At 42.8% G+C, this 15,559-nt stretch overlaps 1 protein-coding gene across 1 annotated transcript in view; it reads left to right on the top strand.

Moving 5' to 3' along the window:
• The first annotated feature begins 2,421 nt into the window (after window positions 1-2,421).
• Window positions 2,422-15,559, top strand: part of arhgap42a (Rho GTPase activating protein 42a) — a 533,191-nt gene continuing 520,053 nt past the window's right edge. The window contains exon 1 of the mRNA XM_041199402.1: window positions 2,422-2,942. Within this exon, the coding sequence (XP_041055336.1) occupies window positions 2,789-2,942 (154 nt within the window). The 5' untranslated portion in view covers window positions 2,422-2,788. The remainder of the gene's footprint in view (window positions 2,943-15,559) is intronic.

The following is a 15,559-nucleotide window of genomic DNA, read 5'->3' on the forward strand; positions in this document are numbered from 1 at the left end:
ACCTAACACATCTTCCCTTCACCCCCCTTGTCAGCATTCTGTAGGGACTGTTCCCTCCGGGACACCCTGGTCTACTTCTCCATCACCCCCTACACCTCAACCCCCTCCCACGGCACCTTCCCATGCAAATGCAGAAGGTGCAACACCTGCCCCTTTACTTCCCCCCTCCTCACCATCCAAGGGCCCAAACACTCCTTTCAAATAAAGCAGCATTTCACTTGCACTTACCTCAATTTAGTCTATTGCATTCGCTGCTCCCAATGCAGTCTCCTCTCCATTGGAGAGACCAAACACAGACTGGGTGACCGCTTTGCAGAACACCTTCGGTCTGTCTGCAAGCATGACCCAGACCTTCCTGTCGCTTGCCATTTCGACACACCACCCTGTTGTCAGGCCCACATGCCCATTCTTGGCCTGCTGCAATGTTCCAGTGAAGCTCAATGCAAACTGGAGGAACAGCACCTCATCTTCCAATTAGCACTTTACAGCCTTCCGGACTTAAAATTGAGTTCAACAACTTCAGACCATGAACTCTCTCCTCCATCCTCATGCCATTTTTGATCCCCTTTTTTCTGATAATTAATATATATTTTTATATTTTTTTCTTTTCCCACCTATTTCTATTATTATTTTAAAAATTTATTTCCATCCATTGTTTTATCTCCACCTTTTAGTCTATTTCGATTCCCTCCCCCCACCCTACCCCCACTAGGGCCTCCTGTCACTTGTTCATCCTGCTTTCTACCCTTAATGTCACCATTAGCACGTCCTTTAGCTAAATCACCACTATCAACACCCCTTTGACCTTTTGTTTATGACATCGTTGGCAATCTCTCCTTTGCCTGCACCTATCACTGGCCCTCTATCCAGCTCCAGCTGTCCCACCCCCCTTAAACAGCTTATATTTCACCACATTTCTATTTCTCTTTAGTTGTGATGAAGAGTCATACGGACTCAAAATGTTAACTCTGTCTTCCTCTCCACAGATGCTGTCAGACCTGCTGAGTTTTTCCAGCAATTTTTGTTTTTGTTTCAGATTTCCAGCATCCGCAGTATTATGCTTTTATCAAATATCTATACATACCCAGGCTGGATTTTTGGGTACTTAATGATGCTAAGTGTTTTTTATTCATCCATGGGATGTGAATGTCACTGAGGGGCCTGGTAGCTCAGTTGACTAGAGTGTAGTCCTCAATAATACTGACAGCATACAGTTTCAAAATCTGCATGGACTAAGATAGCTCCTGGGGCCTGCCTCATCCTCTTAACCAACGTGGTATCATGGCACAGAGATGGTTGGAGAGCCATAATTAGCAACCCTTGGACAATGAGAATGTTCCATCGAGTGTCACTGGCATGGTCAACATTTATTGCCCATCCATAGTTGCCCTTGAGAAGGGCAATTGACTTAAATATATTCCTATATGCATAAGCGAAGCTTCAAATGTTAATGTTGTATTTTCTTTTAAAGAAATGCACTTAAAGTATAAAAGATAATGCGATCTAACTCTGTAACTCTTTTGAGTACAAACCTGTTTCCATCTGTTTCAGATGAAGTTACATTGTTTCATAGTTTACCAGTGTGAGATTTGAACTCTTGATAATCTTTTAAATGAAAACCAAATCAACAAAATTGGGATAAATCAGGCACAGCCCCTAATTCAGGTCAGCTGTAAAACCAAGGACAAAAATTTAAAGGAACCTTACAAACTTTAAATCAAAATGTGATTAAAGGGGTCAACAAAACACCTCAGAAATTGGGATAAATCAGGCACAAAGTAACTTCTTTCGCATACAAACCCATTTTCCATCTGTTTCAGATGAAGTTACATCATTTGCCATTGTGAGATTTGAACTCTTGATCTTGGGTTTACAAACCCAGTACCATAACCACTTGGCTATTTAGGCCAAGCCCGCGACCTAACTCTGTAACTCTTTCGAGTACAAACCTGTTTCCATCTGTTTCAGATGAAGTTACATTGTTTCATAGTTTGCCATTGTGAAATTTGAACTCTTGATCTTGGGGTTACAAACCCAGTACCATAACCACTTGGTTATTTAGGCCAAGCATTGAGATTTGAACTCTTGATCTTGGGTTACAAACCCAGTACCATAACCACTTGGCCATTTCGGAAACTGAAATCCTAAAACAGGGATTGCTAAATTACTATCGTCCAGTCTAGAAATCAACCACTGCAGATGAACGCCACCTGCACCGAGAAATTTGTAGTTCCTTAAACATGATTAAGTATCGAGTACCCAAAATTCAAAGTGCAAAATATGAATCTCACAAAGTACTCCCCCTACAATAATGTAAATTGGTGGGCTAGTTATGCATCAGACTAGGCGGAAGTGTTCTGTTCGGGGGCGGCACCAAGAGCGGTGCGGACACCAAAACTAAACTATAGAACTGACAGAATCAAAGCGAGCAGTATGACGGCTTTTAATACATAGACGGCTCTCTGCTTTCCTCCCAGCTTAAAAATCTATAAAAACTCAAGGCCTCTCGCACTAAGTCCTGGCTTCAAAATAGGGACAAAGAAAAACAAATACGGGATTGGTTGTGTGTGGACAAGGTGCTGGGAGTTGTCTGATTAAAGTGCTGCGCTTTTCTAAGTATTGCGGTGCATTGCTGCACATTTGGAGCGTTCCCCGGGAGCAGTTCGAGCTGCGGGCGCGGACGGCAGCGGGCTCCGGACTGGCGCGAGGCTTTGTGACGGCAGCGGTCTCCCGGCTGGCGCGAGGCTGAGTGACGGCAGTTGGAATTGGGGTCCGGGCGCAAGCTACAATGGGGCTCCCCACTTTGGAGTTCACCGATTGTTCCCTGGACAGCCCGGATTTCAGGGATCGACTGAAAGCACATGAAATCGAGCTCGAGCGCACCAACAAGTTCATCAAGGAGCTGATTAAAGACGGCCTTATGCTGATTAACGCGCTGAAAAGTAAGTGGATTAAAAAAATCGCTCGAGTTTGAGACTGTGGGAAAAGTTTGAATGGATGGGAAAGAGCGCTCCTCGTGGCTGTGGCCAACACATCCGTAGAAATTGCCTTCTTGAACCTTTCGAGGCTTGAAGAGTAAATGTTTTCTAGGGATGAAATAAGCAGCTTCTTTAGTCTATTTATAATAAAGTAATGTGACAACGTTTGATGTTTATATGAATAATTGAAAAGGGCAATCATCCAGAGTTACTGTTGATAATAGATAAAAGGGAGATAATTGATAAACTAGATCAAATCCAGAGAGGATAAAGCTGGAATTGCATCCAGACATACTGACAGCCGTTAAGCAAGAGATAGCCGGATGACTGGAACGCAACTAATAACAGACAATGTTATTTCTATATTCAAAGAAAATAGGAAAAAATTCCAGGAAACTGTAAACCATTAGCTTAACATCAGTGGCAAGATTTTGCAATTTGTACTCAAAGATGTAATAGAAATAACATCTAAAAATCGAAAATACTATAAAGTGTAGTCAATACTGATTTTAAAAGGGGAAGTCATGTTTTACCAACTTTATTGAATTGTACGTTATTGAATTGATGACGAAATAACAGGAAGAATAAACAATGGTAATGTTGTGGATGAAATATACATGGGCTTTCAAAAACCACAACATAGTTTACCATTGTGAGATTTGAACTCTTGATACTCTTTTGAGTAAACCTGTTTCCATCTGTTTCAGATGAAGTTACATTGTTTCATAGTTTGCCATTGTGAGATTTGAACTCTTGATCTTGGGCTTACAAACCCAGTACCATAACCACTTGGCTATTTAGGCCAAGCAAATGGTTTTCATGGTAACTCTTTCGAGTACAAACCTGTTTCCATCTGTTTCAGAAGAAGTTACATTGTTTCATAGTTTGCCATTGTGAGATTTGAACTCTTGATCTTGGGGTTACAAACCCAGTACCATTACCACTTGGCTGGACTCATGATCAGGATTGGAACACGTGGAATTGGAGTATGTAGAATGGCTAGTGACCTGGCTAAAAACTGAATTACAACGACTAGTGAAAGATGGGAATTAGTCTTCCACAAGACTTGGTACTAGGATCACAGTTCACTATTTACATAAATGGTTTGGATTCATGAATCAATGTATTATCAAAATTTGTGGTTAACAGCACATGCTGTGTATATTTAATACTGAGGAAGACTGCAACAAAGTATAAAATGACATTAAAAGACTTGCATTTGGTTGGAGGAATACATTTTAAGTGGAGTAGAGGCTCAAAAGGATCTAAGGTGACATACAAATCATTGAAAGTAGCAATGCAGGTTAATAAATCTGTAAAAAAAAAAAAAGTCAAAGCACTGCAGTCATTTCTGGAATAAATTTTCAAAACAGTTATGTTAAACTTGGGCAGACCACAGTTAAAATACTGGGCACAATTTTGGAATCCATATTAGATAAAAGACATAGAGGGATTGGGAAGGTGCAAAGAAGAAAATATATATTATGAAAGAAGAAACACACTTCCTTGGCATCTTTCACAGTTTTGGGGCATTTCTACACTTTTAAAGTGTAGTCAGTGTTACAATGTAGGAGACATGGCAGTCAATTTGTGAATAGCATGACTCCAAACAGCAATGAAATAACTGACCAGGTAAATCTGTTTTAGCTATTGGTTGAGGGATAAGTAATGTCCAGTTACAAATAATGCCCTGCTCCTCTTTGAATAGTGCCAAAGGATCTTTTGTGCCCATTTGAGAGGGCTGGGTGTTTTGGGGGTGGGTGGGGCATTAGTTTAATGTTTCATTTGAAAAATGACACCACCAGCAGTTTATGATTACTGCACTGAAATTTCAGCTGAGATTCAATGTTTGAGTTTCTGCAGTAAGGCTTGAACCTGTGACCTTCTGAATCAGAGGATTGGTGGATGCTTGTTTGGTTGTATATATCATGACAAACTTTTGAAAGATCTTAAATGACTAACAGTTATAAAAAATGTGTTGCATTTACTGCAGAGTGACTGCACTTAGATTTTAATGCAATGTAGGAGATGGTACTTGTGTCTTCAGAAGTGTCTAGACCTCCCTGAAGAAATTACCTGCTCTTGTGCCTCTGCAGGGTGTAGTATAAGAGCAGTGATGCAAATGGCTAGAGTTTGTACCTGCCAGCATTATTCTTTTTATATGGTTGTCTGATTTTTCCAGACATTGGACTGTATAAATCTTCTTGACTGCAGGGAAAGAAGGACATGTCGAAGTCAAGTTACAAATTGTGTGAGCTTTTGGATTTGCAATTGATTATGTTTGGTGCTGTGGAATTTGTTCTACAATGTAAAGGGTGTTGATTCTGCTCTGACTTGATGCAGTTCTCTAAAATAATTGGTGTTAAATACAACCCTGTGAAGTTATTGGGAATCTTTAGTCTAATAAGCACAAGTGTATGTAAAACATCGCACCTGCTTGCATGATGAAGTTGACTGGCTCCTAGACTTAATGATTTGGTCTTTCTTCCATAACTGGCCCTGATCACCCTTCCCCATTCATGCATAATTCTACAAATTTATTTTGAACTATTGTCAGAATATCAGTCAGACAAGTTGTGCAAACATTGGTACTGCAACAAATAATGACTAATTATGTTTTTATAATACTTTTCATGTATTGAGTAACATCTTGGAGCTCTTTATTTGGAAGAGAATAAAAGTAGATGGTTAAAAAAAGAAAGACAGGCACTGAAGCATCTTTCACGAGCTCAGGACATCCCAATGTGCTTTACAGCCAATGAAATACTTTTGAAATGTAGGCACTGTTGTAATGTAGAAAACTTGACAACCAATTTGTGCACCACAAGTGGAATTGTGATAACGACCAGTTAATCTATTTTTGTGATGTTGATGAGGGATAAATACTGGCCAGGACACAGTTGGTAGAAGACAGTAAATAGTATTGAACTCGAATTGGGAAGAAGATACTATTGGTGATCCACAAAGATCCATGCAGAGGTTTTAAATGTTCACTATACTTATTAATGACTTGGACAACATAATAGAAATCCACATATCCGGGTTTGCAGGACAGCTGAGGCATTAGAGGTATTGATAGATTAAGTGAGTGAGCAGAGCTGTGGCAGATGGATGATATGATCTCATTCATTTTGAGCCAAAAACAGATAGATCTAAGTATTTTTGAAATAGTGGTAAGCTAGGAACAATGGAGGTTCAAAGAGATTTTGGATTTCATGTACATAGATCCCTAAATGTAGTAGTCATGTACAAAAAAAACCAAGAAGTCTAATAGAATGTTAGCCTTTCTATCTAGAGGGCTAGAATATAAATGGGGGAAAGTTTTTTTTATCACGTTTATACAAAGCCTTGGTTAGACCACATCCAAATTACTGTGTACAGTTCCGGGCACCACATCTTGGAAAGGATATATTGGTCTGGTGAAGTGGATATAACTCCAAGATTTTATTTACAAAGAATGATTATACAAACTAGGCATGTATTCCCTGAAGGTTAAGGTGTGATTTCATTGAGCTTTGAAAGGAACTGTTAGGGTAGATAGAGAAAAAAACTTTCTGCTGGAGGTGGAGCCTAGGATAAGGAGACATAACCTTAAAACCAGAGGCAGGATAGCCAGTTGAACACAGGAACTCGCACCATAGGATGCCTCAAACTTAGATACAATGACATTCTAAAAGCCAATCTCAGAGCCTGTAAATTGGGGAAGAGGGTGGTAGAATTGTGGAATTCTCTCTCTCACAAAAAGCAGCAGATCACTAAATTTAATACATTTGAATTTGAGGTTGGTAGATTTTTGCTAGCCAAGACATAAGAACATGATGCAGGAGTAGATCTTAGGCTCTCAGTCCTGCTCTGCTATTCAATAAAATCATAGCTAATCTTCTACCTCAACTTTACTGTCCCCTATGATCCTCATTTTCCTTGATTCCCTTGGTGTTCAAATATATGTCAGGCTTGGCCTTGAATATACTCAACAACTGAACATCTACAGTTATGTGGATAAGAGAATTCCAAAGATTCACAAGCTTCTGAGGGAAGAAATTTCTCCTTATCTCAGTGTTAATCGTTGCACTCCCTCCAAGAGACCACAGGTTTACAAACAGCACTCAAGATATGATTTCACAAAAGCCCAGTATAAATGTGCCACGACTTCATTACTCTTACACTCCAACTTCCTTGAAGTGATTGACTGACTGACTGACTGATTCTTCCATAACTCCGGGTGAATGTTCAGCAAGGAAACCAGTTGTTAACTGGCTAAGTTGGCGTCATCTCATATGTGATGTTAAACCCAATCTTGATTTGCAGATCCAGTTGCAGATATTACATATGTAGTCACTGTTGGAGGGGTGGGTGAAGGCACTGGCTTTGTGGCATGCTCGCTTGACCTGTAGCGACTTGATTCTGTTCTCCTCAAATGTTAAGGTTGATCGATGTCAGAGACTTCTCCATTTGGATCTATCCAGGTTTGTTTTTTGCCCATTTAGTGGGACCCAATTTACAGGCTCTGAGCTTGGCTTTTAGAATGTCATTGTATCTAAGTTTGAGGCCTCCTATGCTGCGGGTTCCTGTGTTCAGCTGGCTGTAGAATACTGCCTTTGGTTTGCGGGAATCCTCCATGCGAACCACTTGGCTGATCCAGTGAAGCGGAGTTGGGATGAACATGTTCTCGATACCAGGTATGCGCTTGCAAAATCTTTGTTCTTATGGATTTTGTCCTGCTGCTTGATGCTGTAGATAGATCTTAAGCAATGAAGGTGGAATGCACCTAGTAGCCTTATGTGACACTAGTAGCTTGTGCATGCCTCATAGCCAGAGGGAAGTGATGTAAGAACTACTGCCTAGTAGAATTTGATCTTTGCTTTGACACAAACTCCATCCTCTCTCCAAAGCCTGGTGGTGAGCCTGCTGAATGCTGAGCTTGCATTTTCCAGGTGATGGGTAACTTCATCATCCAAAGTGGTGGTGTTGGAGAGGATTCTTACAAGATAGCAAAACTTCTGAACTGAGGTGAGGGATCTGTTGTCGATTGTGTCTATGGGATCTTGGAGTTTGTGGCCAGGTTGGTACAAGATCTGCCTTTTTCAGACTTGTAAGACCAAAGCGTTCTGAGGCTTGGGCAAAAGTAGTCAGTAAGCAACTGGATGTCCTCTGGAGTGTGTGCCATGAGAGCATAGTTGTCTGCAAACAGGAGCTCATTTAGTAGCTGTTCTGTGATCTATGTGCCAGCCTCGAGCCTTTGCAGATTGAAGAGGTTGCCATCTGTCCTGAACTGAATTTGTACTCCTATATCAAGATCTTTGAGTGCATATGTAAGCATGGCTGAAAAGTAGCTGGCAAATAGAGCCGATCTTGTTTGGTGCTGTTGGTGACAGGAAAGGCATCTGGTAAGGCATCACATTGGCTATCATGCCATCATGAAATGAGCGGATGATCCTGATCATCTTTTCAGGGCAATCTTGTTTGAACAGCACCTTCCAATAGGCCTTCACAGTTTACTGTGTTGAAGGCTTTGGCCAGATCAGTGAACACCATGTAGAGGTCCTTGTTTTTTCTTTTGCTGGACTTTTCTTGAATTTGATTTGTAACAAAGATCAAGTTGACTGTTCCTCACCCGGCACAAAAGCCACATTGTGTTTGTGGGCACATGGAGTATGTAAAATGAGTGACAATCCTGTTGAGAATAACACTTGTAAGAATGTTTCCTACTGTGAAGAGAAGTGAAATACCATGATGATTGCTTACAATGGATTAGTTTCCCTTGCGCTTGCACAGGTGAGTTATGGAAGCATCCTTGTAATCTGGGAACACAACGCACAGGTTCCAGATTAAGGAGAAGTGGCAAGTGAGTTTCCTAATCATGTGAGCTCTTCCATAATTGAAAACTTCAGGTTGAATGCCATTGGCTCCTGGAGACTCATCCTCAGACAGTTGTTTTATGGCCTGTTGATTTTGGCTTGAGATGGATCAAGGGCGAGCTTGTCCAGAGCATGATGCTGTGGAAGTGATTCAATGGTGTCAGGATCCTTGGTTCAGGCGATTGTTAAAGTGCTCTTGTCCAATGAGAGAGAATCTCATGCCTTTTCATTAAGAGCTGATTGCTGTCTGCTGAAAGGACATGTGTCGCACTGTCAGTTTTGAGGCCAGAGACAGATTGGAGGCCTTCATTGGAGAGCTTTCAGGTTGTGCTTATCCACAGCTTACTAAAGCTCTGCACCCTTGTTCTCTCACCATTTGTTTGTCTTCTCTCTTAGTTTGGCCTGCAGCATGTGTTTTACTTGATGGTATCTGGCTTTTCTTGCTGGTGATTTTTTGTGAGATATGTAGGATTTGTGAGTATTGTGCACATCATCTAGTAGCTTGGTTATATCTTGGTTGTTCTTATCGAACCAATCTTGGTGCTTCCATCTGACAAATCCAAGGACCTCATGCTATGCTATGAATGACATTCCTTAACTTCCTCCAAGAATTTTCAAGGTCTGTGTTATCTTCTGGGATATCAGCAAGCTCTATGGCTATTTTTTTGTTCCAATTCCCATCTCTTGGCTGAGTCTTTTAGGACAGTTAAATCAAGCTTCCTTTGTGATTTGACACTGCGTCATAGTACTTTATCTTGAATGATATGATACTGCTGACAGGCCGATGATCTGACTAGCAATCAGCACCTCTAAGGTAGCAGATAGAGTGCATGCCCTTGAGAAGTGTCTCTGATGGACAATAATGTAGTTCAACATGTGCCAATATTTAGATCTGGGATGCATCCATGTTGTTTTTAGTTTATCTGCTTCTTGGGAGAGTGAGTTTGTGATGGTGAGGTCAGACCTGCTGCACTCAGAGGGGAGAAGCTAGATGGTGGAGCTTACCAATAACGTGGTGTCCAGTACTCCCCTCCATATATTACAATCTGTACCAACATGGGCATTAAAATTACCAAGTGTAATGAGTTTTTCCTGGTGTGGTACTCCTGTTGAAATCATTTGACCTCATTTGTGTGTGCCATTGTTCGTGCATTGACCCTGTTGAGTTTGCATATTGGTTTGCAGCAAGACACATTTAAAGTACCATGAGTTGGTCATTGATACCCTTGAGAACTGAGTTGAACTTATGTGCCAATTCAGTTCAATATGAAAACCCCACACCTGACTTTCAAGGCTGGTCCTAAGACTTGCCAATCCAGTAGAATGTGTAGCTGGCACCTGCTTCAAGATGAGACTCCTCTGAAAACTTTGTTTCACTTAGAGCGACTACATCAATATTGTACCTGCCCGGCGCTCTGGCTATGAAGGTTGTTCTACACCCCAGTCTTGTATTATTGTATAGGAGTGTTCTGACGTTTCATGAGCCAAGTGTTATCTGAGAGTGGGAGTTTTCTTTATTTCGACTGCAGTTATTGGAGATCTGCCAGGAGGAATGACCTGTCAGGTTCAGGGAGGGCAGGCTGTGTTTAGGGTTCCTTTGCTCCCCATTTCTCGGATTGGGGAGAGCAACACTGTACTTAAAAAGTCTGCTCTGTCGCCTCAGGAGGATATAAGCTCCACATCTGCCCTGATCTCTGGAGAGCGACCATCACCCTGAGGCTGCCTATAAGATCATAAGATGTAAGAACAGAAGTAGGCCATTCGGCCCATCGAGTCTGCTCTGCCATTCAATGAGACCTTGGATGATCTGATAACCCTTAACTCCACTTTCCTGTCTTTTCCCAATAGCCCTTGATTTCCATACTGATTAAAAATTTGTCTATCTCAACCTTGAATATACTTAATGACCCAGCTTCTACAGCCCTCTGCGGTAAAGAATTCCACAGATTCACTACCCTCCAAGAGAAGAAATTTCCCCTCATCTGTCTTAAATGGGTGGCTCCTTACCCTAAGATTATGCCCTCTGGTCTGAGACTTTTCCAGAATGAGAAACAGCCTCTCAGCATCCTGTCAAGCCCCCTAAGAATCTTAAATGTTTCAATAAGGTCGCCTTTCATACTTCTAAACTCTAGTGAGTACAGGCCCAACCTACTCAACCTCTCCTCATAAGAAAACCCCTCCATATCTGGGATCAACCTAGTGGACCTTCTCTGGATTGCCTCCAATGCCAGTTTATCTTTCCTTAGGTAAGGGGACCAAAACTGTTCACAGTATTCTAGGTGCGGTCTAACTAGTGCCTTGTATAGTTTTAGCAAGACTTCCCTATTTTTATACTCTATTCCCTTTGAAATAAAGGCTAACATTCTATTTGCCTTCCCTATTACCTACTGAACTTGTACGCTAGTTTTCTGTGATTCATGCATGAGGACCCCCAAATCCCTATGTGCCATAGCTTTCTGCAGTCTTCCTCTATTTAAATAATATTCAGCTCCTCAATTCTTCCTGCCAAAGTGCATAACCTCATGTGTGTGCAGGATTATGATTGAAGACTGCCAGGAGCATCCTGTTCCAGTAGCCACTTACCCATCAGCACAGGGTTTGGTAGCCTGATGTTGGGGCTGATTTCATGGATGGCCTGCACATTTGGTATATTTAAATGGGTGAGGTTTGTGTGGAGTCATTCCCACTCTTGTACAAGGCAGCTAATGCTAACCTGTGTCACCAGTGCAGCAGCTAGAAGGATGCAGGTTTTAATTGTGGAGTTGTCCTTCTAGATGAGCTGCCAAACAAACTGCAAAGTCTCACCTCTCTCTTCCGCATCACCATCCAGTCTGGTGACACTGTCTATACTCTTCTGCACTGTCAGCCGATGAAGACTTTACAATTTGGCCCAGAGCTGGGGCTTTAAAATCAGAGTTTTCCTTCCCTTAGATAGGCTGCTGATCAAGGCTGATGAGCCCCACCTGCCTGGAGCGATGTGGTTTTTGAGGCATTAGCACTTGTCTTTGCACTCCTGCCCCCAGTTCTAAACAGTATTACAATCCCTGTGGAGATCAATGACATGAAAGAACCAAACTTCCCAAATGACCACAATGGAAGAAACCGTTGGATAAGATTTCACTTTTTAAATCTGTTATTTAACAATCAGACCAAAATCAACATAAGTTAATCATGAATTAACAGGCAAATTGTATTCAGCAGAAACTATAAAATAGCGGATACATAGATTTCTCAACCACCCCTCTTAAGCAAGTTATGTGGCACCACATACAGTCCAGTCCTAAAGTCCTTCCCAGCTCTATCTTCCTCCAGTAGAATTCATCTACTTGCCATTACACATTTTGAGCATCAGGTAGTCTCTGAGCAATAGCCTTACTCCATCTGAATTCCACAGATATAATTATCATCATCAAGGAGCCATCTGCAGAACCGCCTTCACCTGATTCACAACAGCCTTGATGGCGTAGCTTTCCCAGAGTCACTGCATCCGACCACTCCATAAAACAAAGGTGCATGGAATAGTTGGCTCTGGTTTAAAAAAAAACACCCAGCTCCTCAGCGAGCCAGGACTGTTCAACAGCTTTTCCCAGTCTTTCCTATTCTGACCACTGGTTGAAGTACACTGAACACAAGATCCTATGTGTCATTTCTGACCACAGGCTGAAATCACAGAACCACACAGTGCAGAAGAGGCCCTTCGGCCCATTGAGTCTGCACTGACATGTGAGAAAAACCTGACCTACCTACCTAATCCCATTTACCAGCACTTGGCCCATAGCCTTGAATGTTATGACGTGCCAAGTGCTCATCCAGGTACTTTTTAAAGGATGTGAGGCAACCCACTTCCATCACCCTCCCAGGCAGTGCATTCTAGACTGTCCTCAACCCTCTGGATTAAAAAGTTTTTTCTCACATCCCCCTAAACCTTCTGCCCTTCACCTTGAACTTAAGCCCCCTTGTGACTGACCCTTCAACTAAGGGGAACAGCTGCTCCCTATCCACCCTGTCCATGCCCCTTATAATCTTGTATACCTCGATCAGGTTGCCCCTCAGTCTTTTCTGCTCCAACAAAAACAACCCAAGTCCATGACCTCTGGGCCTAGCCTAAGTTCATAGCTATTTTTCCTTTTTTAAAATTCATTGATGGGATGTAGTGTCGCTGGCTAGACCAGCATTTGTTGCCCATCCCTAATTGCCCTTGAGAAGGTAGTGGTGAGCTGTCTTCTTGAACCGCTGAGTCCATATGGTGTGGGGACACCCACAGTGCTGTTAAGGAGGGAGTTCCAAGATTTTGACCCGGCGACAGTGAAAGAATGGTGATATATTTCCAACTCAGGATGGTGAGTGGCTTGGAGGGGAACTTCCAGGTGGTGGTGCTCCCATGTGTCTGCTGCCCTTGTCCTTCTAGATGGTAGCAGTCATGGGTTTGGAAGGTGCTGTCTAAGGAGCCTTGGTGAGTTCCTCCAGTGCATTTGTAGATGGTGCACACTGCTGCCACTGTGTTTTGGTGGTCGAGGGAGTGAATGTTTGTGGATGTGGTGCAAATCAAGTGGGCTGCTTTGTCCTAGATGGTGTCAAAGTTCTTCAGCATTGTTGGAGCTGCACTCATCCAGACAAGTGGAGAATATTTCATCACACTCATGAATTGTGCCTTGTAGATAGTGGACAGACTTTGGGGAATCAGGAGGTAATTTGTTCATCACGAATTCCCAGCTTCTGACCTGCTCTTCTAGCCACAGTATTTATATAGCTAGTCCAGTTCAGTTTCAGGTCAATGGTAACCCCCAGGATGTTGATAGGGGATTCAGCAATGGTAATGCCACTCAATATCAAGGGATAATGGTTAGATTCTCTCTCGTTGGAGATGGTCATTGCCTGGCACTTATGTGGCGCAAATGTTATTTGTCACTTGTCAGCCCAAACCTGGATATTGTTCAGGTCTTGCTGCATTTGGACATGGACTGCTTCAGTATTTCTGAAGAGTCATGAATGGTGCTGAACATTGTGCAATCATCAATGAACATCCCCACTTCTGACCTTATCATGGGAGAAAGGTCACTGATAAAGCAGTTGAAGATGGTTGAGCCTCGGACATATCCTGAGGAACTCCTGCAGTGATGTCCTGGAGCTGAAATGATTGACCTCCAACGAACGCAACCAACTTCCTTTGTACTGGGCCTGACTCCAACCAGCAGAGGGTTTTCCCCCATGAATCCCATTAACTCCAGTTTTGCTAGGGCTCCTTGGTGCCACACTTAGTCAAATGCTGTCTTGATGTCAAGGGCGGTCACTCTCACCTCACCTCTGGAGTTCAGCTCTTTTGTCCATGTTTTAAACAAAGCTGTAATGAGGTCAGAAGCTGGGTGATCCTGGCGGAACCTAGACTGACCGTGAGTTAGCAGATTATTGCTAAGCAGTTGCCACTTGATAGCACTGTTGATGACTCCTTCCATCACTTTACTGATGATGGAGAGTAGACTGACCTGAGCAGTAATTGGCCAGGTTGGATTTTTTCTGCTTTTTGTGGACAGGACATAGCTGTTTCACATAGCCGGGTAGGTGTCAGTATTGCAGCTACATTGGAATAGCTTGGTTAGGGGTGGCGCAAGTTCTGGAGCACTTCAGTACTATTGCTGGAATATTGTCAGGGCTCATAGCCTTTGCTGTATCCAGTGCCTTCAGATGTTACTTGATATCATATGGAGTAAATCGAAATTGGTTGAAGGGTGGCATCTGTGATGCCAGGGACCTTTGGAGGAGGCTGATGGATCATCCACTAGGCACTTCTGGCTGAAGATTGCAAATGCTTCAGCCTTATCTTTTGCACTGATATGCTGGCTTCCTCCATCATTGAGAATGGGGATACTTGTGTAGCCTCCTCCGGTGAGTTGTTTAATTGTCCACCACCATTCACAACTGGATGTTGCGGGACTACAAAGCTTAGATCTGATCTGTTGGTTGAGAGATCGCTTAGCTCTGTCCATCACTTTCTGCTTATGCTGTTTGGCACACAAGTAGCCCTGTGTTGTAGCTTCACCAGGTTGACATCTCATTTTTATGTATGTCTGGTGCTGTTCCTGGCATGCCCTCCCGCACAATTGAACCAGGGTTGATCTCTTGGCTTGCTGGTAATGGCAGGGTGGGGGAATATGCTAGGCCATGAAGTTACAGATTGTGTTTGAGTATAATTTTGCTGCTGCTGATGGCCCACAGTTCCCATTGATTGCCCAGCCTGAGTTGCTAGATCTGTTCGAAATCTATCCCATTTAGTACAGTGGTAGTGCCACACAACAAAATGGAGGGTATCCTCAATGTGAAGATAGGACTTTATCTCCACAAGGACTGTGCGGTGGTCATTCCTAGCAACGTTGTCTTGGACCGATGCATCTGCAGCAGGTAGGTTGGTGAGGATGAGGTCAAGTAGGCTTTTCCCTCATGTTAGTTCCCTCACCACTTGCTGCAGACCCAGTCCAGCAGCTATGTCCTTTAGGCCTCAGCCAGCTCAGTCTGTAGTGGTGTTACAGAGCCACTCTTGTTGATGGACATTGAAGTCCCCCACCCAGAGTACATTCTGCACCCCTGCCACCCTCAGTGCTTCCTCAGCTGTGGGGGTGGTATGTGATAATCTGTAGCAGGCTTCCTTGCCCATGTTTGACCTGATACCATGAGATTTCATGGGGTCCAGAGTCAATGTTGCGGACTCGCAGGGCAACCACCTCCCGA

Source organism: Carcharodon carcharias, chromosome 11, assembly GCF_017639515.1.
Source record: "Carcharodon carcharias isolate sCarCar2 chromosome 11, sCarCar2.pri, whole genome shotgun sequence".
NCBI lineage: Eukaryota > Metazoa > Chordata > Chondrichthyes > Lamniformes > Lamnidae > Carcharodon > Carcharodon carcharias.